The 27,090-nt window shown below is 33.5% G+C and overlaps 1 protein-coding gene and 1 long non-coding RNA gene across 2 annotated transcripts in view; one reads left to right on the top strand and one right to left on the bottom strand.

The window, feature by feature from the left end:
- The window catches only part of LOC108915927 (importin subunit alpha-3), a 38,480-nt gene extending 18,311 nt beyond the window's left edge, over window positions 1-20,169 (top strand). Inside the window, exons 4-5 of the mRNA XM_018722086.1 lie at window positions 6,859-7,220; window positions 19,265-20,169. Coding sequence (XP_018577602.1) covers window positions 6,859-7,220; window positions 19,265-19,360 — 458 coding nt within the window. The 3' untranslated portion in view covers window positions 19,361-20,169. The remainder of the gene's footprint in view (window positions 1-6,858; window positions 7,221-19,264) is intronic.
- A 3,999-nt stretch (window positions 20,170-24,168) lies between these two features.
- On the bottom strand, window positions 24,169-27,064 carry LOC108915926. The gene is made up of 2 exons (XR_001964748.1): window positions 26,970-27,064; window positions 24,169-24,465 (listed from the first exon to the last, which is right to left on the bottom strand). It is a non-coding gene; the product is annotated as an uncharacterized LOC108915926 (long non-coding RNA).
- Between the last annotated feature and the right edge of the window lie 26 nt (window positions 27,065-27,090).

Here is a 27,090-nt window from a genome sequence, read left to right as displayed (position 1 = left end):
ACGCAAATCTTTTTTTAACACTGTGTGGCAGGTACCGACTGATACTCCCACCATTTGTGATAAAACACGTACAGAAGTTCTTGGCGCATTTTCCATTATTTGTTGGACATTTTCTTTTAATTCTTCAGTCCGCTTTTTAGGTCGGCCGCTTCCTTCTTTTCTTGTTACACTGCCCGTTTCACGAAAAACATTAACACAACGCTGAACTGCACTTTGAAAAATTTTGTACTCAACAACGCCGGGAAATTGATTTTGAAATTCTATGAAACATTCCTCAATAGAATACTTCCATATTCCATCAATCTTGCGTCCATTTCTAAAGTAGGACTCTATGATAAACACTTTTTGTTCTTGAGAAAACACCATTTTAAACGCTTTTTAAAACGAAAATATTCAAATTGATAGCGGCGATATAGCGCTTTGACAGATGACGTTTAAGTTCATTTGCAATACGCTACGCCCTACGTCCAAATTTTCAGAACCAACTTGACCACGTTTTTATTTGAACGCTTGTTATATTGATGCATGCATGCTAAAATTAATGTAGATTGTATGTTACTGAGATATTAAATATAATTTATCTTACTTTGAGCAAGCCATGTTCTTCTATATTTGCAATGCTTCACTTTGGAGACCTGTTTATTAAAACACATGGGTTGAATGTAAACACCAATGTCTAAATTCTAACTCTAATGATATACAAATAAAGCCATCTGTTTTTTAGTATCACAACTAATTTAATATAGGAATCTTTTAAGATGTCTTTTAAAAGAACAGCGGCAAAATATGTTGTTACTATCATTTTGGCATTTGGCTTCAGCTGGGTTAAGACAGCAGGCATTTCATCTATCGACAAACGTTTCAGTTTCATTAATTTATCAGAAATAACTTGCCTGACACATTACATTAAAACACTGATTAATGTACAGAATAATACACAATTTAACTCTTGTTAATTCATATCACAAATTCTTTAAATAAATACTCTTGCTGCTTGATTCTATTGCCAAAAATAAGAATATTTTTCCATATAAATTTAGGTCGAGAATTGCTTCCTAAGGGAGCTACGCCCCCCTAAATTGGGGGCTCAAAAAAAATTTTTTTTTTTTTAATATTTCCAAAACGGAATCCAGTGATAAATTATTGGGTACTAATTATGAGACACCTGTATATTCAGCTTTGTTTTTTCGTTTAGTATTAAAACAGGGTGTTTGGAAATTACGTGTACAATGGGAGATCACAGACTCCTTGACTCAAAATAAGTAGATTGAGCCCAATTTACCTATTTCCAAAATTGCTCCATTTAACCGCTAGAGGACGCCAAAATCCGACAAAAATTTTTGTTTATTCTGAATATCTCGAAAACGACTATCAATTTTGACTGTGAATGTGTTTTAAAGTTATTTAGAATCATTTTCAATCCCTACAAATATAAAAAAATCAGATACCGAACAAATATAACCACATATTTTTATTTCCCTGTACAATAATCCCAATTTTTTTTGTCACTAGCTGACTTTATTTAGAAACTTTTTTTACTCTGGCAAAATTTTGATCAGATGAGTAGTTTAGGCAGAAAAAATTAATTTTCGTAAGTCTGCGTCATAATTCATTGTGCAACAAATAACAAAATAAGTATCTATCAGAAGCTGGCTGTGACTTTTTAAGTGTTAGTTATGTCAAATCAGCTATTGAAATTAGTTTTTGTTTAGTGTTCTTGTTCAATTACTTAGTTTGCTTTATATCTTAATTTATTTGTTGTTGTTGTATTTGTTGTTGCTTACTGTTTTCTCAATTTTTATACTTCGTGATGGATACTTATACGTATTACAAATGAGTAGATATGCTTTTGGTGTATTGGATTTGTCAAAACAATGGCCGTGAAAGTGCTAGAGTTTACAGGGGAAGATTTCCTCATCAGCGAGTGCCGAATCATAAAACTTTTGCCAGAATTGAAAGGCCACTTCTCGAATTTGGAACTTTTCAGCGAAGGATTGAGGGTCAAGGGCGTCAGCGTACCACAAGAACTCCAGAGGTGGAATAACAAATTCTAAATAAGATAAAAGATAACCCAAAAATTTTATACAAAATCAGAGGGCCTATGATGTCAACTTTAGTAAAAATATTTTATTTACTGACGAAGCCTTCTTCACTAGGTCAGGAATAGTCAACACCGATAACCAACACATTTATGCAGATGAAAATCCACACTCTACTCAAATACGGCATTTTCAGCATGATTTTAGAGTAAACGTGTGGGTGGGAATTACTGATAATTTTATTATTGTCCTATTGTGTTTCCTCATTGGTTAAATGGGGACAACTATTTAAACTTTTTACAACAAGTATTACCTGGACGATTTACCCTTACTACTTCGTCACAACATGTGCTTCATGCACGTTGGAGCACCTCCCCACTTTACAATACTCGTCTGTCAATATTTGCAAGATCGGTATCCTAACAAGTGGATTGGAAGGCGAGACGATGCTCCTATAAAATGGCCACTTCGAGCACCGGACTTAACCCCATGCGATTATTAAGTGGGGTGCATTGAAAACACAAGTTTATGCATCCACTGTTAATAATGAAGAGGAACCATGCAGAGGCTTCATTACAATTTCGTAAAACAGGTTAATTATTACATACATGAAAACAGTGGTCACTTTGAACATTTACTCTAAATGTTTTGTTTTTTTTTTGTTTGACAACCTTGTATTATTTGTTAAATGAAACATAAATCAGAACCTTGAGCCTCTTTCTCTCAACCGTGCATGTTTTTTTACAGTTGTGATAGTCATTTTGGAGGTAACACATAATTATTATAATTATTATTTAGTAAGCTGTTATTGGAATTAATAAAAAGGTAGTAGGCAGAGGGTTGGTTTAATCATTATTTAAAAGGCCAGCAAATAGCTGAGTTTAGTATCACAGGACCTGCGATCTGTATGCAGATATTCCTGTTTTAAGCCAAGAGAAGACTAATCAGAATTTGATTAGAAGGTACAGACGTGAATAAAGCGAAGATATGACAAGAAAACATTTTGTGCTGAAGAAAAAACCTTCTAAATTTTCAAATTGTATCGTTATCGGTCATAATTAAAGTTTAAGCTTGGTGAAACTGTTGTTTTGTTATTCTTTTTAATTATATGGACAAAAGTATCTGAAGATTTCTAAATATTAACTACTTATAAAGAAAGAACCTCTCAGTTTATCCTCAAAATATCATAGTCAACTTCTGGTACCTACTTCGTTATTTGTTGCACAATGAATTATTATGCAGACTTACGAAAATATACTACTCATCTGATCAAAATTTTGCTAGAGTAAAAAAAGTTTCTAAATAAAGTCAGCTAGTGACAAAAAAAATTGGGAGTTATTGTACAGGGGAATAAAAAAAAATATGTGGTTATATTTGTACGGTCAACCTGTTTCTCCTACTTCTGACAAAAAAATCTAGTGTGGATTCTATAAGATTCAAGTAATTTTTTAATATACTTTTCCTAACATTGAGACAGTGTCATTCGCCCTATCTACATTGATTTCCATGCCCAAATGTTGTTTTACTCTACGTGGTGTCCTGAAATTCATGCAACAAAATTTGGTCACAGATTCTTAAGACAAATTTAGGGGACCCGTATTTTTTATTTTTGCCAAGTGGTCCCCTCTTTCGGAGTTACAGCCCCCTGAAGTCCGCCCCTGAGAATAACCTTTTTTTTTATCTCAGAACCCTGTTGTACGAGAATCACTAAATTTGGTACACAGGGGTTTTATGACATGTGGAATCTGAGGGTACTACGTTTTTTTGGCAGGTAACCTCCTTAAGACAATTTTTTGTAGGCCCCCTTGTCTTTGGAGCCAAAAAATTTGGTCGCATATTTAAATTTCTAAAAAATTATCAGTCCACTAAAAAGCCATTAAATTTAGAAACTTTTTGTTACTTTATACTTTTTTCATAAAACGCAATGTTTTCGAGAAAAATGTCAAAATGTGATCGAATGCATTTCGTGATTCGCCATTTTCCTCAAAAACATTGCGTTTTATGAAACAAATATCACGAGACAAAAAAGGTTCTAAATTCAATGGACTTCTAGCTAACTAATAATTTTTAAAAAAATCAAATTTGCGACTAAATTTTTCTGGTTCCAAAGACAAGGGGGCCCACGAAAAAGTGTCTTAAGGGGGTTTCTCGCCAAAAAGCATAGCACTGTGAGATTCCACATGTCATAAAACCCCTGTGTACCAAATTTAGTGGTTGAGTAGTTGAGATATAAAAAAGACTTCTTAGGGGCAATTTCAGGGGGCTGTAACTCCGAAAGAGGGGGCCAGTTGGCAAAAAGAAAAAATATGGGTCTCTTAAATTTGTCTTAAGAATCTATGACCAAATTTTGTTACATGAATTTCGGGACACCCTGTATTTAAGTCTTTGATTTTAAATTTGGCACTTTAAACTCTCTCTTGAAAAAATTGGTTTCTACCAAATTATTTGAAAAGACGAAGAAACCTTTAACATACAATGCACCTAGCTGTAGTGACATCATCATGATTTTTTATAAATAGCCTAAATTTTTTTATAGCCTAAACCGAGTAAAGTAATATTTACACTTTCATTCCACGCCCTGGAAGATTGTTTTAAGTTATAAACAGCTTGTCTTAATTTAGAACCCTTATTTTTGTCTGGAGTAGAACAATTAAACCATTCGAAATTTTATGTATTTTCATTTTGGAAAAACCATTAAGGAAAGCTGTTTTTATATCTAGATGGATAGTATCTAATTCTGGTTTTATAGGCAATGCCATGAGAAATCTCAGAGTCGAATAATGAACTACTCGTGAGATGGTCTCACCATTGTCCACACCGAGCCTTTGTGTGAAGCACTAATTGTACTTTGTACCTCACTATATCATCAGTAGACACTTTTTTCTTCAACACTTACTGCCGATGATGGATATTTCCTCCGATAGACTTTGTAACTCTTATGCTTTATTGTTCTCAAGAAACTGCAGATTTTCTTGAATTGCATTGCTTTCGTTTCTCTGAAGCTGGTCCCAAAAGGGTTCTTTCATAGTTAACAGCTTGTCAAAACCACTGATTAGAACACATAAAACTCCTATAATCTTCAAAATTTGATGTGTATTGGTCCTCTGCTGTTATTCCTAAGAAATCCAGTTTCTTCAATAGGTACCTTTTTGTTGTATCACTATACCTCACAGTAATTTTTTTTACTTATCCCATGACTGCTTCAGCTCAAAGTTTTTTTCCAATCTTGCATCAAATAATAGCTTCTGGATTTGTAGTTTGATGAATTATCCTATATTTTTTTTTAAACATTAAAATTATATTAATATTGTTATGTACAGAATCTCCACCATTGTCGGTTCTAAATATTTTTATATGTATGTTACTTTGATTTTTTGTCATATTTTTGAATTGCAAATTTGCCCAACACTTCATCTTTACTTTTCAAAGTAGACAAATGCCATTCTGCTGAAGTTATTTTCTAGAATTAGAAAATACTTAACCAATGAATCTTTGTAGAAATGAAAAACTTGTTTGTTTACCTTCTTGGCATATGATGCAATTATATCTATAGTTTATTTATGAAAATAGGAATGACAAGGACAAAAAGAGGCTGTAAATGTTTTTATAAAGACATTTCAAAGTTTCTGACATACATCTAAAATGATGCTTATTTATTTGACTCCTATTGAATATAAAAAGTTGCAAATTTGAGTTCGGTGTAATACTGGCAAAACAGTGTGCAGTAGTTGATATATGCTAACGGTAAATGCTAGAGTAATGTTAGGAGCTTTCAACAAATTTTCTTTTAAAAAATCAGGTATATTTATTAGTGCTGGTAACTGAAATCGGTTTTTTGGATAGTCGGTTAACCGGTTTCGGATAATTAGGATTTTTACGAAATCCGAAAACCGGTTATTCGGTTATTCAATTCTTCAAATATCCGATTATTCAAATAACCAATTATTTTCAAATAACCGATTATTCGATAATCACTTCCTTTTTTTTTTCAGACATCGATTTGTCCGATTGCAATTGACTTTTTTTTTGTAGATCGATTTCTTCGTAAACAAATTTGACTTCCAAATTTTTGTAAACCTATTTTTTTTTAGACATCAATTTCTCCAGGTCTGTCTTTGTAAAGCATCGATTTTCAGATGTCCGGTTTTGGCTATTCAAGTAACGGGTTATTCGAATAACCGGTTTTAGCAACTATTCGACTAACCGGTTTTATCTGAAATCGGTTTTTACGGAACCCGGTTAACCGATTTCACTTTTTCCGGTTTTTGCCAGCACTAATATTTATTTTATATTTGACGTTTTTATTCCTATTTTTTTCTCAAAAAAAAAGATAATTAAAGACAAAAGTGTTATTTTTCATTCAACCATCAATATCTCGGTAACCAATAGCCTTTCAAAAATCAAATTGAAGCTGAATAAATAAGCTAACTGACCTAAAATTGGAATTTTTTTTCTCAAGGTATTTCTTTTGATTGCTCAAAAAAATTTTTTGTCTAAAGATCTTGAAAATAGAGACTTAAAGCTTCAAAATGGTTTTTTATTATTATCTCGATACGACCATTTTTCAGTGTGTACAGCCTTTCAAAATTACTAAAAAATTCATAAGAATTTTTTGTTCTCTTAATTTTTTCCATTAGTGTATTTAAAAATAATGTCTGTTGATAATACAATCTGGATCTAGTTTCATAAATCATAGACAGACCAGTTGTTAATGTAATTCTGTGAAAGGTAAAAGTAATTTAAAATTGGATCTACATTTCTGACTAGCCTCTGAGTGATATGAAAAAAAAATCTAATAGTAATGAACATTTTTGTTTAGGTTTACTACCAAAAATAATACACAATTTAAGTAAAGGAGACTTTCAAACACAAAAAGAAGCAGCTTGGGCAATAAGTAACCTTACTATAGGTGGCAATAAAGATCAAGTTGCTAGACTTATTCAGGAGGGAGTAATTCCACCTTTCTGTGATTTATTGAATTGCAAGGATGCCATGGTCATTCAAGTGGTCTTAGATGGAATTAACAATATGCTGAGAATGGCAGGACCACAAGTTGAACAGCTATGCACTATGATAGAAGAATGCAATGGTCTCGATAAAATTGAAGCATTACAGAATCACGACAATATTGAAATTTATAAATTAGCATATGATATAATTGAGCAATACTTCAGTGGTGACGTAAGTATTTTAATCTCGATTTTAATTTTATACATTTTTATGCTATTAATGCAGTGGCAATATCTGTGCTTTCACATTTTTATGTGAGCAAGAAAAAATGCAGAAATTGCTAACAGTTATATTACCTCAATAGTATTTCAACAGACTAGTGATTTTCCCAAATTTTCGTTTAATGTGTCATACAAATAAAATTTGAAAAATGAAAAAAATATATTTATTATTTGCACTTGCTGCAAGGTATCCCAATAATCCATGTACATAGAGCCGCTACAGATTCATGGGGTCAGAATAAGATGATTTATATAAGCTAACCTCAATTTAAAGTTTTTCAATGTAGCTCTTAGAAGGCATTAAAAATAGCAAAATGTTTTAGTATTTTTCAAATGACTAAAAAAAGTTTTATCTAATTTAATTTTAATTTGATAGCTGTTAGTCATTTATAGATGTAACGTTTTGACATAATAACCGAAGTAATTATGTTTACAGAAATGGTAAAAATATCCCCACATTTAAACAAATATACTCATTTTTTTTAAGGTGACAACTACAGTTCTTATTTAGTCAAGTGTTTTCACTCCTAAATTTTTTGTATTTCTAGTGCTTTTCACTTAATTATTTTATTAATTATCATTAATGCATTAATGCATTGTCATCAGAAATTTGATTTATTTGATAATAAAAATGAAATAATGCTTTGTGACTTATAGAAAATTTCTATGCTCCACAAAGGATTATCTAATTTTTATTATCAAATAAATCATTAGTGATGCTGATAAAATAATTAATTACACAAAAACTATTAATGAGACAAAAAAATTACGAGAAAATTTTAAAGAAAACTGTCATTATTGTAAAACATGAACAGAAGTTGTAAAGTCACCTGCAATAAAAATATAAACATATTTGCTTAAGCTCTGTATAAGAAAACATTCTTAAATCTGAAACAGGGTGTGCTCCATTTTTTACATGCCATTGTATGACAATTTGTATACAGAGTGTTTCAGTTTGGCAGTGGCGGCTTGCCAGGTGACGCAAGTGACACACCGCTTCACCTAAAATTTCCCTTTGGTTGTGCAATTTAAAATTATTTTTAATTTTATATAAATTTTATAATTTAGTTATAATTCTATATTGGCAATGTATTGTGTTTGATTGTTTTATACGCAGAAATAAACAGAATAGTTGCCCGGTGAGCGCCTTGTAAAAAAACATTGCCTTCGTTGAGCGTGAACATCAATCTCATACCATACCACATATAGTATATGCAAGTGACGCAGATTGAAATCAGTTTGTATCTGCTTCTCTTCATAGCATTATTTACAGCGGTTGTCATGGCAATGAGGCGACCAACATCGGAGTAAGCTACGGCGTGAGGGAACGAGTGACGCAGAAATTGAAGCAGCCCATCGCCTGGTGTATGATACGTCGCCCAGTGCACAATTATAACGGTTCTTTATTAATAATAGGCCCATTCAGTGATATATAATTTTAAACTTTTTCTTTCATTTTCTGATAGTATTTAACCACCTAAATATATCGTTAAAAAATTAGGTCAATAGGATTAATAATAAGTGATATATTTAATTCTGAATTTGTAAGACCCTTAAAAAGGTCAACACTGCGGGAGAACAGGTAATGACGTCACGATACCAACCACTCGGCGATCAAGTCGCAAGCAGTCGGAGAGATGTGTAGATATTTGCTATGCTTTTACCTATATTATATATCTATATTTTTAAGTGTATAAATAGAGTGTATAAGAGATATAGATTAAGTCTTCTTGAAATACATTTTTCACACAACATATTTATTATAAACATAGAACGACTTGGAATACCTAAATATTTTTTCGGATTTTTCTCAATGACGTAAATGGTTAGCTTTTCTACATTTTCTTTTGCGTTCCATTTTTGTACAAATGTACCCAACGTACTAGACTCGGTACTTGTGGATCTATGCGACGACGTGTATGTGCCAGTAGTACTTTGACTAGTATTTGAAGCAACTCAGAACCACCCTCGTTTTTCTTTGGTAGCCCATCTAGGGGGTTGTAAAATATTATTATTTAAATAAATTGCTTATAAGATCCCTCTCGCCACGTACTTCGAAATTTTTGTGGACGGGAACGTTTAGATGGAGGCTGGTTCTCAGTTGCTTACAGGTCCCTCTTGCCGACGTATTTCGAAATTTTTGTAAACGGATACGTTTAGATGGGGTAGACATTTTTTTTTCAGCATAAATTTGAAAATTCTGCTCTATATGTTTAAATAATAATATTTATAACCCCCTAGACGGGCAACCAAAGAAAAACGAGAGTGGTTCTTAACTGCTTATAGGTCCCTCTTGCCGACGTATTTCGAATTTTTTGTGAACACGAACATTTAGATGGGGTAGAATTTTTTCCGGCATAAAGTTGAAAATTGTGCTCCAAATGTTCAAATAATAATATTTTACAACCCCCATAGACGTGCAACCAAAGAAAAACGAAGGTGGTTTTGAGTTGCATACCGTGGCTGGAAAACACAAACTTTTAATTTTTCGGTAATGAAATAAATATTTTATTCGGAGTTGCTCCTGAGGTACTTTTGCAGCCTGGAACTATACAATATTTGTACAATCCTCGGTTTCGATCCATTTAGACATAAAAACAATGTTTAACGAAACTGCCAAACGAACCACACACCGTATGTATAACACAGAATGGGATGAGAGCGAGCATGAGCGCGAGCGCAAGCGGAATGCTCTGCCAGTCGCCCGTACCGGTATTATGACATCAGGCAATGGTTGCCCAACGTTTTTCCGCGCTCTGTTTTCATTAATTTATTTCACACATTTCTCGTTGAAATAAAAAATAGATTTTTGACATACTAACTAATTAAAGGGTAAACTTTTGGAATATGCAAAAAAAAATTCTGCTGAATGGGCCTATTGTTTTATACCAATAATTTGTAGAAATGTTTCGTATGTATAATCCAGTATGTATTTTATTGGAAATGTCATTTTCCATATTGAAAATTAAGGACAAAAGGATTTTTTAAATTGCGAGAGACATGTGCCTTCTCTCGATGTGGAAAAAAGGGGGAAGTCAAAAGACAAAGTGTACCATCAGAAGTTTCGAAATGAATGGTATTCGGAGTATAAATGGTTGTGTGGATGTATTTATTTAAAAAAACTGGGGCGTGTGGAATAAGGAGGGATTTAATAATTTTGAGAACGTCATGCGAGGCTGTCGTAACCATGAAGCTTCTTTGAAACATGAATGTTCAGTGTGCTTTAATGTTTGCAAGCGGAACTAATACTTCTATTTTTTATAAAATCTAAATGAAAATCCTTATCGCGGACATCAGCTTTTCGGTAATATTGTAAATGCAACTAAAAATTTCTAGATTCATTTAAATCCATTTGACCTAGAAAATTTAAAAATTTTCGCCTGCAGCGCTTTTTTTTTTTCTTTTTAGTCAGTGAATAAAGATGTTTCACCTATTCTGAATGTCACAAGCCACCGCTGCAGTTCGGGTGAATCAACCACAAATAGAACTCAATAAATAGTTGAGAATTGCCAATGACCCAATAATTGTATGAGATTCATTTTTGGATTTCATGGACAATTTTACATAAAAAAGGTATACTTGTTGAAAATCGGTAGGTATAGTGTATCGTTTTACCGAAAATCTTCTTGAATTGGAGACCGTTCTTTTGAAAGACTTGAATATTCATCCATTTTTTTACAAACACTAATATTTCAAATCTTAAAAATAAAATGACAGTTTCTGATGACAGATAAATCTATTATTGCTTTGTTGTTTATTCGTGGCAATCATTGTGTACGGAAACTGTAATGGACGCACAGCGCCGATTTAAAATTAGTATGTAGGTGTAATTCTTTAAAGAAATTATACGTCTAAAACAAACGGGCTGTTGAATGAGCAAGGATACCTAAAATTGCTTCAGAATGGCACAAATGAAATTTTAGAGAAGGCGCCATTGAATATGCTGTCCACCGTACTGTAGCACAAAAAAAAAATGAACTCAAAGGGGAAATTCACCACATTATGAATCCAATAAATAGTACACAAGGTATTATATTTATAATTTACCAGTTGTTTTGCCAATGTAGACATATATTTAATATTGTTTTGAATTCTAAGTTAATACTTGACATTATAATAATATTAATTTAAAATTTATTTCCTATCCTTAAGAAACTAAATTTCTTATCAGAACAGCCTCCTGTTCAACTGAGATTTTCGTTAAAATGATACACTGTACCGATTTTCAACAAGTATACCTTTTTTATGTAGAATTGTCCACGGAATCTAAAAATGAATGGAAATGATTATTCGATCATTGGCGTAGTTGGGGCAAACAAATCCCACTTTACTACCTATTCCTACGCCACTGACCTACAAAAATTTATAAATTTTACAGTAGTACATTATGCACATGTGTAAATGTTAAAACACTACACCAAATTTTAATCAATTTATTATAAGCATATCAAAGATTTCATAAATAATATGATTTAAAAATCAAACAATACGGCCCTGTACAGTGAAATTGGTGATACTTAGACACTTGCTTTATAACCAGTGGCGGCCCATGGGTTTGACTACAGGGGAGGCGCATTTTGAAGAGAGAACATACATGATAAGAGCTGCGGGCAGGCCCCCGCTTAGCGCCGCGCATTGCGTTTTGCAATGAATACTGTCAGTGTGTAGGTACATAACTTAGATACAATGCGAGAAGTAAAATTCCAACATGTGGGGCTGAAGTAGATAATATATTTTTCCCTAATTTGGAGAATCCCCAAAATCTTTCAAAAACATTGCCGTTCAATTCATAGCGAAACACTAAAACCATTTGAGTTTGTGACGAAATATCGGTTGTGTCATCACACATAATTGCAAGAAAAGAGCTGCCTACAATTTCTTGCAAAATATGTTCTCTGCATACTTCAAACATGAACTGTAATAGTTCATTCTGTATAGTTTTTGAAGTTCCTTAAAAAACATGGGCATCACTAAGATGTTTATCTTAAACAGGATCAATTTTTGCACTATAGTCTATCAGTTCTAAAAAACCCCTTTGTTTACCGAGTCACTTTTTTCATTATGTCCACAAAGAGGAAGGTTACATGTACCATATAGTTTTAAAATATCTATAATTTTTTAAAGAAACAATCGATTTTTCTTAACTGTTTTGTTATGACTATTTTTTTGTTCTGCATAAGCACTACTTAAACAAGAAGCAATATTTACTCTTCCTAAAAGTAAAAAACTCATCAAGTTTTTCAATTCGACTTTTTCCTCTAAACTTAAATTACTAATATCGAGTTTTTTTATTTCACAAACCCTCATTTTAAACTTAAACTTATAAAATATACTTTCTTAAAAAGCGCCAAAGCAAAACCAAAACATGTATATAAACAAACTTCAGTGAAACGGGTTACTGCCACATGGAGTCCAAAACAAAGCGTGTGAGCCTATCGTCATCTATTCCCTCCACGTGCCAATTTGTCGCATCATATGTAGAAATATGCTTGCAATTTAATGAGTTTCATGGTCGTCCCTAAAAAAGTTTTCTGCTAAAGGTAGAAAATTATAATAATTTGTATATAATGTGTAGAAAATTTCTTTTATATGTTCATTTGACCAACAACATATTTTAATTATTTATGTCCTCAAACAATTTTATTATATTGATGGTAAATTTCGTTTTGTTCCGTTTCAAAAGGTCTCCAAAATGCCATGTTGTAATAGTATTAGTAAACCAAATATCCCTCTTATTTTCCCTTTCACAATTATTATATAGTTAGTATCATATTTCTAACACGGCCTTCCTGACAGGAACTTCGTTCTCGAAGTTATCTGTAAATTATAAACAAAACAGCAATTTGTTCAATTTGGCAATGTTTTGATTTCAATACTCTCAACATTCAGAGTTCTCACTCACAAAATGCTTCAGAACATTTCTCTAGTAATTGCTGAAATTAAACTTACATGGCTTTCGCTTTCAGCTTATGCCATACATACTACGTGACTTTTTACCAGCTAAAGGTTTGTTTAATTTTTGTCAAGTTAATCAGAGGTCATTCATTCCATTTATTGATGTGCTTTGACCTGCCACAAGTTATTCAGTATTAAGCTATAGATCCAATTTAAATTGCAACTAGAATTTTAGCTTTCCATTGGAAATCAAATTAAACCAACGTGAATACAACACACTACATTCACACAATTTTACATGGATACAACAGTTTTGCTGTTCCATCAGGATCTGCATCGCTGACTTGATTTGATACATAACTATACGGAAAATTGCTCTAACAAATTAGAAAACTTTTTTGTTGCTTTTTTAAGTGTTAATAAACTATTGTTCCATCAGGCTCTGCGACACTGACGTGCTTACGATTTGCATTCAATGTTCCCTCACGTTGTACGACGTTGACGTGCTTTAATGGTTATAATCAATGTCCCATCAGGTTCTGCGACGCTGATGTGTTTCAACGCTTACAATCGATGTTCCATCAGGTTCTGCGACGCTGATGTGTTGCAATGCTTACAATCAATTTTCCATCAGGTTCTGCGACGCTGACGTGAAATTACTCAACAATCGTAATTAATTATAGATGGATATGAATACTTACAATTACTATGCCATGGTTTCGCCAGCTTCTAATAAAGAAAGCAAGTAATCCATGTCAGTCTCTATCGACCATTCCGAGGGCCAACTACGTAATTGCTTTTTGGCGGCCTTCGTGATTAAGTTTTTCCCCAATCGTCGAATTTCATATCGCCCTTCTTGCGTAATTCCAACGATTTCATACGGTCCCAAATATTCATAATTTAGTTTGCTTTTATGAATGGTGGAATCTCTATGCACTAATACAATATCGCCCACTTCAAATTAGCGATTGTCTCGTCATTTAGCATTGAGTTTCTCGAGATTTGGAGTATTACTTTCCAACGCTTTTCTTACCTTTTCTCTATCCGCATTAATATTTCGCATGGGTCTAATATCGTCTGCCAAATTTTGAACCACAGATTGAATCAAAGGAGTTGCAGCTTTTATGCCTAATAAAGCTTGTATAGGAGTCATCCTTATTGATTTTTGAAAAGTGGTATTTAACACAAGTTGAATTTTCCAAAGACTGTTCGACCATTCTGACTTAATATCTGTCTCTATACGCAATAAATTCATAATTGTTCGCATAAGGTATATGCGTATATGCAACTTGCCCGTTACCACAGTGTACATCAGGAGTTACATAGTGATACCTAACACCCCATGAATCAAGATATTGTGAAATCTCTAAATTTTGAAAATTTCGCCCTGCGTCAGCAACTATCAACTTAGGTGCTCCAAATAGCGAAAAGAAATTTTGTAATAGACTTTTGGTTTCTTTAGATGTCACAGTCTTCAGTGGCAACAATAAACAGTATTTTGTAAATGCATTGATTAACACAAGAACATGTTTATAACTGTCCATAGAAACACTTAGTGGGCCTAAACAATCTACATGTACGGTATGAAAAGGCTCATCGGGTTTAGGTATGGGCTCAACATAGCCTTGCCAAGGACCTGTACGTGTTTTCTTCACTGCGCACACCAAACAATGTTTAACGTAATTATTAACAAAATTTCGAATTCTGGGAAACCAAATATGCTGTTTTATGCTTTCCAAAATTTTCTCGGGGCCAATATGACACTGTTCGTCATGGTAAATTCGTAATAACCCTAAACGATTTTGCCTTGGCACAAACCATCTCAATATTTTAGTTCCATCTGATAGAATTTCTTGATGCAAGAGCATCCTGCTCTTTTCTACGTATTGCTTGGAATCTAATTTTCCTTCACGTAATAAATTTAACATGTTTTTAGTTTCAGCGTTACCTCTTTGTGCAATGCGCACCCAATCATCATGAGCGACTTGACGTACATTTACTGGAGGATTTCTACTTAGAAAATCTACATGTGGTAATGAACTTCCTTTACGGTACACTAGAGTAAAGTTACAATCTTGCATATAAGACCACCATCGAGCTACGCGTGGTATCAACGACTTTTTATTTGGGGTTGATTTGACAGCATTACAATGAGTGACGATTGTGAAGTGAATGCCTAAGATAAATGCGAAAATGCTTTAGGGAATTAACTATGGCCAACGTCTCCAGCTCATATGAATGGTACTTTTCCTCTGTCGAGGTTGTTCGTTTACTAAAATAACCAACTGCACCAGTTTGACTGTCTTTTTTTGCAACAAAATTCCTCCGTAACCAAGCGAACTCGCGTCGGTGTGTAATTCAGTGGGTAAGTCGGGGTCAAAAACGGTTAATAAAGGTTCTGATATTAAATGTTTGATTACGTAATCGGGAGCTTCTTGCTGCTCCTTATCCCATAAAAATGGTTCGTTTTGTTTTATTAATTTTTTAATACAAGATGTAACCGAAGCAAAATTTGGAATGTACTTTCGAAAATAGCCTGCAAGTCCCATAAACTGTCGGACTTGTTTAAAGGTTTTAGGTATTGGTGAATGCAATAAAGCCTGAACTTTCTTTGGATCTGGACGTATACCCTCGGCAGAAATTTGACGTCCTAAATATATCACACTACTTTGTAAATATTTACACTTGGAAGCATTTAATGAAAATCCTGCATTTTGCAAAGCTGTAAGAACTAATTTTAGAGACTTCATTCCCTCTTCAGGTGTTTCTGAAGGTATTAAAATATCGTCTAAGTACACTAGGGCTATGGTATCTTTAAGGTCACCTAACGCTTTCATTAATGCATGCTGAAATACCGCAGGGGCATTGGCCAACCCAAACGGCATACGTAAATAATCATAATGACCGTCGGGAGTTACAAAAGATGTTTTTTCAATTGACTCAGTATTTATAGGTAACTGGTGAAATCCAGACGCCAAATCTAATGATGTGAAATATTTCCCTTTTCCCAAACGATCTATTTGATCTTGAATTACAGGCAGAGGAAAACGATCCTTGACAGTGTGAGAATTTAACTCACGATAATCTGAAACACATAAACGATAACTACCTTCCTTCTTCCGTACTAAAAGCATTGGACTAGCATACGGTGATTCACTTTCCTTAATAATTTTGTTACTAAGTAATTCATGAATAATTTCCCTAACAGCTGATCTCTCCGTTAATGATAACCGAGGCAGCGGTCTGTTGACAATATGATTATCGATAAGTCGAATACTTAATTTTGCTGTTTTTATTGCTGGAACTTTATAGCCAGTGATTATTAAATCGCTAAATTGATCCAACAAAAGCTTTATCTGATCTAAGTACTCCTGAGGCGCAACACAATCAGGCAATTGTTCTCTGCGAGGCGTTTCTTCTAACACTCAGCGTATTCCGGGTATTTGTTTCCGCTTTAGAATTGTTCCTGTTACGTCAGTAATAGCAGCTAACTCAGGATATTGATATAAGTTACAGTCTACTAGAACATCGAAATCTAAAATATTATCTGGAACAATCAAAAATACCAATTCGGTTTTTACGCCGGTAATTTCTACATCGGTTTTGAATTGCTCTTTCACTTCTATAGTACCGCGCGAAATTCCACGAACGGTAGAGGAACACATTTCGATTTTGTTTATAAACATAGGGCGATATTTTTCAGCGATTAGCGACACATCTGAACCTGTATAAATATGATCTTGGAATTTTATTCCGACTAAATATACACTCGTGGGTAGAGCTGTTTTGCCTACTGTACAGAAATTTACTTTGCGTCTTTGTTCGATTGCTCTTTTAGTAAAACAATCTTTTTCGTAATGACCCACCTTTGCACAAAATGAACACGTGATTTGATTAATAGCACTTGGTCCAGCAACAGTTTCATCCCTAACTGAATTTCTAATCTGATTCTGACTTCTCTGATGACATTGGATTCTGACATGCCCTAATTTACCGCATGCATGACATTTGATATTCGGTTGTTACCTAGTGATTCAGAAAACTTTCGTTTCTTAAACGAACTCCTTGATGAACTCATTTCAAAACTAGTGTCAATATCGTCCCGCGCCCTTTTTGTATAAGCAGTTAAATATGTGAGCAGTTCTGAAACCGTTTTACAGTCCCTTGACATCGTGGCATCACGAACATGTGATTCTCTAATGCCATGAACAATTATTTCTACAAGATCTTGTTCTTGCCAAGACACTCGCAAATTTCTCAATAAGGATGACTTTTTATGAACGTAAACGTCATACGTATTACATTGACTACTATCAAAATTAGCTGCCTCGCTTAACAAACGACCCAAATTACGATGGGGCGGAAAAGTGTCAGTAAATTCTCTTTTGAAAGTATTCCAATCTCTTACCTCAGGTTTCCATTCGTCAAACCACTTACGTGCATTTTGAATCATAACCCGGTTCAGCCGTATTAAGATTTCCACATCAGACCAAGACAATTCAATTTTTATCTTTTCCACTTGCTCTAGCCATTTTGCTGCGTCATCCGTTTCCGGGTGAAATATTGGGAGATCCACTTGAACAGGGGCTGGGTTTTTTTTTATTAACTTTATTTCAAAATAACAATAACGAAAAAAAACAAAAAAAATAACAAATAACAATAACATTGTTATTTGTTGGTTAATAATAATTGGTTTGTTGGCCTTTAAAGCCTTCACAAGCTCGGACACCAACTCCTCCACCTTCTTCATTCCCAGTCTACTCAGGATACACACTACTGCGAAAGGAACTGAGCCACAATCCCATTTCTGAAGTTAGTTTATATTTTGATACCGGATTAATTATTCAATTCACATGTCAAGTAATGACACTAATCACTTCAATTTAGATTTTTATAACATAACATCCAATACAGAACATATATTTGCCTACAAATGTAACTTCAACAAGCTACCACAGAACAACTTGATAAGACTTCCACTGGCCATCACAAACAAAACAACCATTAGTTAGCGGCCAAGTAATCCAGGCAGACCTCGCTCCTCGAAAAATTATGCAATGAACTGACTGGCGGCGGCTTTTCGACGTCGACCTACTATGTTTACAAACATCATATTTCTAACAATATGAATGATTAATAGAAGGGTGCCTATAATAAATTAAAATTATCTGAATCACACCAAATTCCGCATTGCCGCAATGCACTGCCAGACGACTTATCGACAACTGAATTTTATGACGCAATGGACTAGAGCAACAGTGCGTATTGCTCTTTGCCCGCACGCTCATTCTTCAACTGAGCGTATACATTTCTACCACCTGCACGTTTCGTTCAACCAGACCTGTATATGGGTATGGCTAAATAAATGTGGGAACAAGTTTTTCAAATATTTCAATGCCGAGTTGCTGCTTACCGACCGAGCCTGGTACATACCTTGAAATTATTTGTTCTTTAATTGACTTCGGAAAAACTATATGATCATAGATGGCAGATGGCATTAATCTAAGCTACGTTCACGGAGTACATGCACTTTATGCTACCAACCTAACATCCAAGACATATTGAATGCATGCTATTTAGATTTTTTATTGATTTAAATAAATCAATTATTTTAAGTTTACAGTTTCAAAATATTTTGGGGGGCGGAGTCCAGAGTCCTCCTTCAAGAGCCCCCACTGTTAATAAGGCAATTCTGAATTATTTATGGAGTTCTATTTGTGGTTAAAGTTTGATTCACCCTAACTGAAACACCCTGTATATAGCAGTATAGCTATAACCTAGAAAAACTATTGATTTAAATAATGGCATTACTTGCAAAAAGTTTCGGTGTGAGGATTCAGGAGGTAGTTCAAGCTTAATTTGTGTAACATGTATGAATAAAAAGCATTTTATAGCAACAGACTTAGACATGCTAAAGGTGCCAGTCCTAATAAGGTTGTTTCAGATTAAAACAGGTACATTGCAGACAAATTAATTCCATGATAATTAAATTGTGGCTGCCACTATCAGAGTTACATTTATGATTTTTATTATACTTGTACATGTTTTTTTTATGTAATATTCTTTATCATTTTACTTCATGGAGGCATACTTTTTCAGGCAGATGATGATCCTAATCTGGCACCTGCAGCTGGAGAAAGTGGCTTTACATTTGATCCTAATACAAATGTCCCAAATGAAGGTTTTAAATTTTGATCTTTCTGTAATTACTCTGTGTAATTGTTGACCGTTTATTCGCGAGTGTTGCTTCCTTACTTATATCAAATGACTATTTATGTACGCTCATTTTAAGTTCGTGTATATATTATATATATATTTTTTATATGAAATCATTGCAACATTATATTTATAGGATATTTATTTAATTTGAATTAATGTCTATGTTTTATGGAATTATGGAATATTAATTGGACATAAAATTTCATAGTTTTCTAATAATTTTAATTTTGTATTTGAATTAGGTAAATATTCGGGCATATTTGAAGAAAATAAAATGTGATGTATAGAGTCAAATAGTTTTAAAATGACCGTACATAGTAAAAGATCTGAGCATGATAAAAAAAATATTTTTTTATGCACATTTCAATAATTTAATTTTATTTATTCAATTAATTGCTGCTAATGTATCATGCACAGATCTGATTAGATTTTACCTTGTAATTTATGATATTATTCTTTAGGGAACATACTTGCCGACTGAAGTTCAAATAGAACCAAGTATGTTTACTAAATAAATATAAACTAGTAATTTGACTGTTTTATTACATTATGAATTGTTTATATTGCTTTTTTATTTGATTAGGGACAAAATTCTAGTTTTTATACCATGTCTGCCATGGTAAAATGACAATTGTTTAAAGTAAGTATTGAATCAAAAAATAGTTTTTTATGTAACTATTTAAATTCTAGGTAAAATATTATAGTTTTTCCTTTCTCAATATATATAATTAATTGGTAAACAATTTTGAATTGTAAATTTATATAGAAATAAACATTTAATCTATTTTGCATTAAGTGATTAATAAACCTACGTTTCACTTTTTTTTGTATGATAGCTCATTATTTTGGACATGATTTTTTTATTATCCCTTGAATGCATCAAATCAAGTAAAAATTAAATTATTTACTGTTGTGTTTATTTGTAGGAGTTATCTAAATAATAGTTAAAAAGTTAGTTTTTTCATTCTTACCATCTTAGACTTTATTTTAACATAGAGAAATAACAAAATATTTGTTAGATTGAATACCGCTCTATTTGTGGATATCTGAAGTCTGGAATATCCAAGTTTTTGATTATTGGAACAGGTTGAGATAATCCAAATCTCCAATTAATAGAAAACCTCATTCTCCGAGTTTTGCAAATAAATGTTCCCTTTATGAATTTATATGCCCATTCTTACAGAATTTTGTTTAATCTAATGTTGTCAACTGAAATTGGTTTTTTGGATAGTTGGTTAACAGGTTCAGGATAATTCGGATTTTTAGGAAACCCGAAAATCAGTTATTCATTTCTTCAAATATCGGATTATTCAAATACCCAATTATTCGATAATCTGCATTCAAACATCCGAGTAATCGGATTGTTTATAGTCCACAGGCCCAGACCCTTTTTTTTATTAATAACAAACTGAATTTTGGGGAACAGATTCGTATTGACTAGACGCCCAACTGTTCCCTCTACGAAAATTCTCGAAAACAGTAATAAAGCACGGGGGCCTCAAACATGTCAATTTGGTGAATGATCAATATTTATTACTAACAAGTAGTGTTTTACTTAAATCGCATGATAATTGTATGAAAAACTCGAAAAAACTTTTGTCCTACACGTTCGATGGTTTTTCCAAAGCGTCCACCACTCTTAACATGTCAAAATAATATGATCTTAGAAGTTATTAATAACCACCTAATTTTTCACAAATGCTTGGTAATTATTGTAATTCAGTGACATTTTTGTCCTACATGTAAAATGGAAGATTTTCCTAGTCCTTCACTGGGAAAGTGTCATTTCTATGGGTACAATTTTCTCATTAATAACAACCTAATTTTCGATTTTTTCTTTTGAGAACGATGTGTGAAACAAGATTTTACCACTGTCCTACAAAAAAAGTGGAAGCTAGTGATGAAAATAAATAAAATTAAACTGGAATTCATAACGCTACATTGATGTTGAGAATTAATAGTAATGTGACGCACTTTTCCTCGGTTTTATCGCTATGGGTTGGTCCGTGGCAATTTCTTATTACTTTCAATTATGGTGTGTACACCCCCTGTAATTTAATTTTTCGGAAAGGTTTTCTATTCCTCGGACTGGACTCTAAACGGTAATGTTATTTAATAACTTATATAGTCGGTTTTAATCTCGGGCGCCAGTTTCCCTAAATTTTACGTGGGGGAAACTCCATGTAACCCTTACCCTCGGTTTAGAGTAAAGTGCACAGGTAGCTTTGTGAAGAAAATAAATTCCAAGGGTCAAATGAATTTCTTTTAGGAGAAAACGGCAGAGAGTAGTTTTCTCAGTGTAGTTTTATTTAAATATGAAATTTAACGGGAGCTCTACAAAACGATATCAGCGTTTTTGTGGTTTCGGAATGTTATCGTTTTACCTCGATGGTGAAAGAAATAAACCTATTAAGTTTTACTAGATTTATTCAAAAGGGAAAATATTAATACCTAGTACAAATACAAATTGTGTCAATTTTATTTCTACCCACTACTAAGCGACAAACTATTTACAAATTTATTAAACGATAATTTATATACAAGATCGGTGTTAGAGAGACAAAACTAAAACGATCACCTTGGAAAAGAAATAAATATTTAAGAACGGAATCAAAAACAAAATATTTATTACTCTACAATAGTAGACGGTTTTTAAGTAACAAAGAACAAGGTGATTTTAAACGGTCTGAAAAAAAAGATAGTAAATTATTTGTAGTCGTTTTTACTGGTCCCCGCTGATTCTGAAAATAAATCAAAATTTGTTCGGAATTATTTTAAACAGGTCGGCGGTCAAATATCGGTATTACGGCCTAGCAAGCAATGCAAAATTAATATGCGGTAAGCGGTAGCAATATCCAGCGAAGAAAACCCAGGCGGTGCAAGGCGGAAAAATAGGATGGTAAAACGGGATCCGAAGTATTTCGCCTTACAATTCGTACTGGCCTCTTAAGTTTTATACGTCCTGGTGACCGATGTTGTCGGACTCTCAGTATACAACGCTTCTCGGTCTGATGGGTATACATGCCGACCAGGGAGAAACGTACGTATACTATATGGAACGACCCGGAGATTGGGTGTACACGCTGAACCTCTAGGTCTTAGTTCACATATCCCCTATTACTCAGCGTACATCAGGGTGCAGGACACCAAGCAACGCTGTAGTAAACACGATGGATTCGTCAGGATTGGGTTTACATGCCGAATCCAACGATTGCTCTGTCGTGCGGGTTGAGATGGACGGTGGAATTTGTGTGTGCGTTACCAAGAATATTCTTCTCGGGCCCACAGTAATTCCACACTTAAAGCGTACAAATCTTTTCGGACTTGTACCCGGTTGGAACGAATAATAATAAAGGAAAATAATTCTTACTGGGTTCACTGGCTATTCCTGGCTGGCTTTGGTGGAGAGTTCTTGCTGGCGGTGGACGTCTGATCGGTATTGAGTTCTGGATCTGAACTGCTGGTATCGGGGAATGTCGAGGGCTTTTAATGCCCAAATCCCCACCGGATTGACACCAGTCGTGGTGGGACCTCCACGTGACTAACGGCTTGTCAGAGTGGGGTATCGGCCGGTCGGACCCGCGAGTGGATATTTGATATATACGTAGAAAAACCAATAATTCTCGCCGCCGGGGTAAAATAATCCGAAATAAAAAGAAATATTTTTAAATTCAGACTTAATAAAATCAAAAATAAAACAGGTTCATTACATCAATAATAATAAATTGCCTTTATTGAATCCTCATATGTCAATACATTAATTGAGCATCGTATAAAAAGAATAGTTAATATGAGGAAGGGGGCGAAGTGTCAGCCAAGACTGCTTTTCAACTTAACCCCCTGAGAGAAAATAACGTGTATATATATATATATATATATAGTTATCTCATCCTAATCTAATCATTCCAATAAATAAATGTACAAAATGAAATCATAGAACAAATGTACGGAAACTAAAGCTAAATGCAAAAACAAATTAAAGAAAATGCTAAAAAAAAATTAAATTATGCGATGTAATAAAAAGCAATGAAAATCTGGTCAATAATTGGTACGAGTCCCATGCAAGAGATAATGCTTTAACTTTTTCTTGAAATTCAGAATTGAATAGTTTTTAAATTCTACAGGTAAAGCATTATAATCCTTGCAAGCCTGATAGATAAAGCTTCTAGTGTATAAAGCAGTGGCATGGTGAGGAATTTCTAAGAGGCGTGAGTAACGAGATTTAAATGATGCAGGACCAATATCTTGTGAGTACTGCTTAATAGATGCAATATCCGAGTGTTTACAAGGTTAAGATAACCGTTATTTCGAATTAAGTCGCTCACACCTCGTTCGAATTTTCTGACACCATACGCAAACCTAAAGCAACTGTTCTGAATTCTCTGTAATCGTATAATATCAGTAGTTAGTAGGGCTGGCCCATAAACACAATCACAATACGACAATCTTGAAAAAATTAGAGAAACACGTTAATTTTTAACTTCAAGCTCATTATACTCCTATGAGGATAAAGTTGCTTTAATGTATTATAAGATGAGCGACAAAGAGTATTTACATGTTTAGTGAATCATCATCAAACAAGGGCCCCAGATTTTTACAACTGTCGGCAACGTCTAACATAGTGTTTCTCTGTTTAACATTGATCTGGGATTTTACGATGCATCTTTTATTTTTGGGACCAAATACTAAGACCTTGGACTTATTTGGATTCAATTGCAACCTGTGAGCGGCTGAGATATTTTAAGTAGTAATTGTAACGGCACTTTTGAATTAAATAAAAATACTTTTCATATGACTACAATTTATTTACAAAACATGTCTTGCTTGTATCGCGAGAGAAAATATAATGCTCTCCTGATAAATTAACGGACAAATATCAAACGTATGAATTACATAAAATACTTTTTACTTTACAAAGAAATTAAACCTACAAAAACAATATCTGAACGTGCAAAGAACAATAATAGAATATGAACTATACTACGTAATGGGTTGATGCAACATTTGGCGATCCTGACTACTTGGACGACCTCGTCTTCTTTCGCCCTTGGCCGCATCGTCCCTGTGATTTATATGGTTTCCTAGAAAAATAAAGAAGACAGCACAATAACTGTTTCGTCGTGGATTTAGGCAGATAATTTTCATTTTAGTTTTTAAGCTCGAGTATGGTATACTTAGCAGTCTTTTTTTTAACCTTAAGTTTTTGCGTACTTCGCAATTTTTTCAATTTTAATTTTAAGCAGATTCCTGCAATACATTTTAATTTAATGATTTTTTTTTAAATTCTTATTTTAATTTTTAAGCTCGAGTATCTAGGACACTCGGCAATTTTAATTTTATTGTTTTAAGCAGTTTTCTGCAACTAGTTTTAATTTTGTAACCCATTTTTTTTATGTTAATTTTATTTCTTAAATTTTGGGATTTCGTTAATTTAGTTTTAAGCAGATATTCCTGCATTTTAAAGGATGCTTATTTATTTCTTTGCAATATTTTGCTTTTGTTATACATATAAGTACACTGTTATATTGTTACTTATTATGTTAAGCTTCTAGAAGATCTATTAGTTCATCTAAACTATTAATAGAGTCGTCTGACTCACTATCGTCTGTCATACCACTTGAGAATTCTTTAAGTTGATCAACTGGGACTGTGACTGTATTTCTTATCTGATACCGGTCATTACTCTTGATATCAGAAATTTGATATGGTCCTTCATATTTTATTCAAGTTTTTCTGGCTACATCTTTACTTGCATTTGCCGATCCATTCCATAGCACTAAGTCACCTTTTGAATATTTCTTTGGGGGTTTACGTTTTTTATCAAACTGCTTTTTCATTCTAATAGCTTGCTTATCCATTTTCGTTTTAGCATGGACTCTTATCTTTTTGTCTATCGACGTAGTTTTCAAGTGCCTCTAAAGAAGCATGTTTACTTTGATCAAAACCAAACATAAGTCGATGTGGTGTGAACCCTGTACTGGAATTCACTGTTATTAATACATCAAACAACATTAGGTAACACAAAATACCATTCGGTCTCATCATTATTGGACGTATTAATGGCATTTTCAAGTGTTAAGTTGTAACGTTCCACTTGTCCGTTTGACCGGGGCGAAGCTACACTATTTAAGATGTGTTTAAACTGATATTCATGGCAAAACTGATTGAAATTTTTGCTAGTGAATGCTTTACCACGATCAGATACTATTCTTTTCGGTATGGAAAACATACTAAAAAGATCCTTCAGAATGTGTATAGCTTCTTTAGAATTAGTAGTTTTAACTGGCCTTGCAAATAGAAATTTTGAAAATGAGTCAACAATCATCAAAATGTAGCTATAACCACCTGGACATTTAACATAAAGGCCTAAATGGTCAATATGTCAGGTGTGTAAAGGTTTAGTTGATTTATCGATAGGATGTAGAAATCCTTCTTTCTTTCCATATTGAGATCTTTTGTATGCGCAGTCTATGCAGGAATAAACATATTTTTTTATAAACCGGGTCATACCCTCAAACCAAAGATTTTCTTTGATTAATGCTTCACACTTCTTATGTCCAATATGACCAAGTTCATCGTGGTATTTTCTAAGAATGTTAAATCGAGCGAATTTCGGAATAACTAATTTTAATCCATATAATCGTCCATTCCTTTCGATGTACGTGCTCTTGATATCTTTGGGGCAGTCGCTTGTTAGTTTTTGTAAAATTGATCTAATTTTGTCATCTTGCATTTGAATACAAAGGAACCAATAATTAACATCGACTTTCATTATACCGGGTGTAGGGATGTTTCTGCTTAGGGCATCAACGTGCCTCATTTGTTCTCCTTTTCGATACTTTATTTCAAAGTCGAAATCCTGAATACTTAGCCACCAGCGCGCTATTCGCGGCAATAAGTCACGTTTATTGAAAGTAGAACGTACTGCTGAACAGTCAGTTACAAGAGTAAAATGAATACCAGTTAAGTATATCCAAAACCTCTTGATGGCTTCGACTACAGCTAAGGTTTCTAACACGTACGAATGGTAAATGTGTTCATTGATAGTGGTACTTCTACTGTAATACATTACGGGTCTCAAACTATCGCCATGCTTCTGTATGAGTATTGCAGCAATTCCTTTACTACTGGCATCGGTATGTAATTCAGTCTCACAACTTGGGTCAAATATTGACAAAATTGGTCTAGACAACTTTTTTTTAATAGTTGAGAAAGCTTCATCATGAGATGAATTCCATTCCCATTTTGCGTTCTTTTTTAACAATTTTATTAAAGGTGCTACAATAAAGGCATGATTTTTAATAAATTTCCTAAAATAAGAACTTAACCCTAAAAACTGTCTAACTTGGTGAACCGTTTTAGGTTTAGGAAAATTAGAGACAGCAGTAATTTTTGCTTGTCCAGGACGTAACCCTTCCAGACTAACCTCATAACCTAAATAATCAATAGTGGTTTCAAAAAAGAAACATTTTTCAACATTTAGTTTTAAGTTTGCATTTCTCAATATTTTTAACACCTGCAATACGTCCAAACCTTCTGCTATAGTTTCAGAAAATATAAGAATATCATCCAGGTATATACTAACCTTATCGTGACATAATTTGGAAAACAATGTATTTAACAATCTTTGAAATGTTGCGGGAGCGTTGGATAGCCCAAATGGCATTCTTAAAAATTCATATTGATCGTCGGGGGCATGGAGACTA

Source organism: Anoplophora glabripennis, unplaced genomic scaffold (assembly GCF_000390285.2).
Source record: "Anoplophora glabripennis isolate ALB-LARVAE unplaced genomic scaffold, Agla_2.0 scaffold1413, whole genome shotgun sequence".
Lineage (NCBI taxonomy): Eukaryota > Metazoa > Arthropoda > Insecta > Coleoptera > Cerambycidae > Anoplophora > Anoplophora glabripennis.
This window is presented reverse-complemented; position numbering and strand designations above follow the sequence as displayed.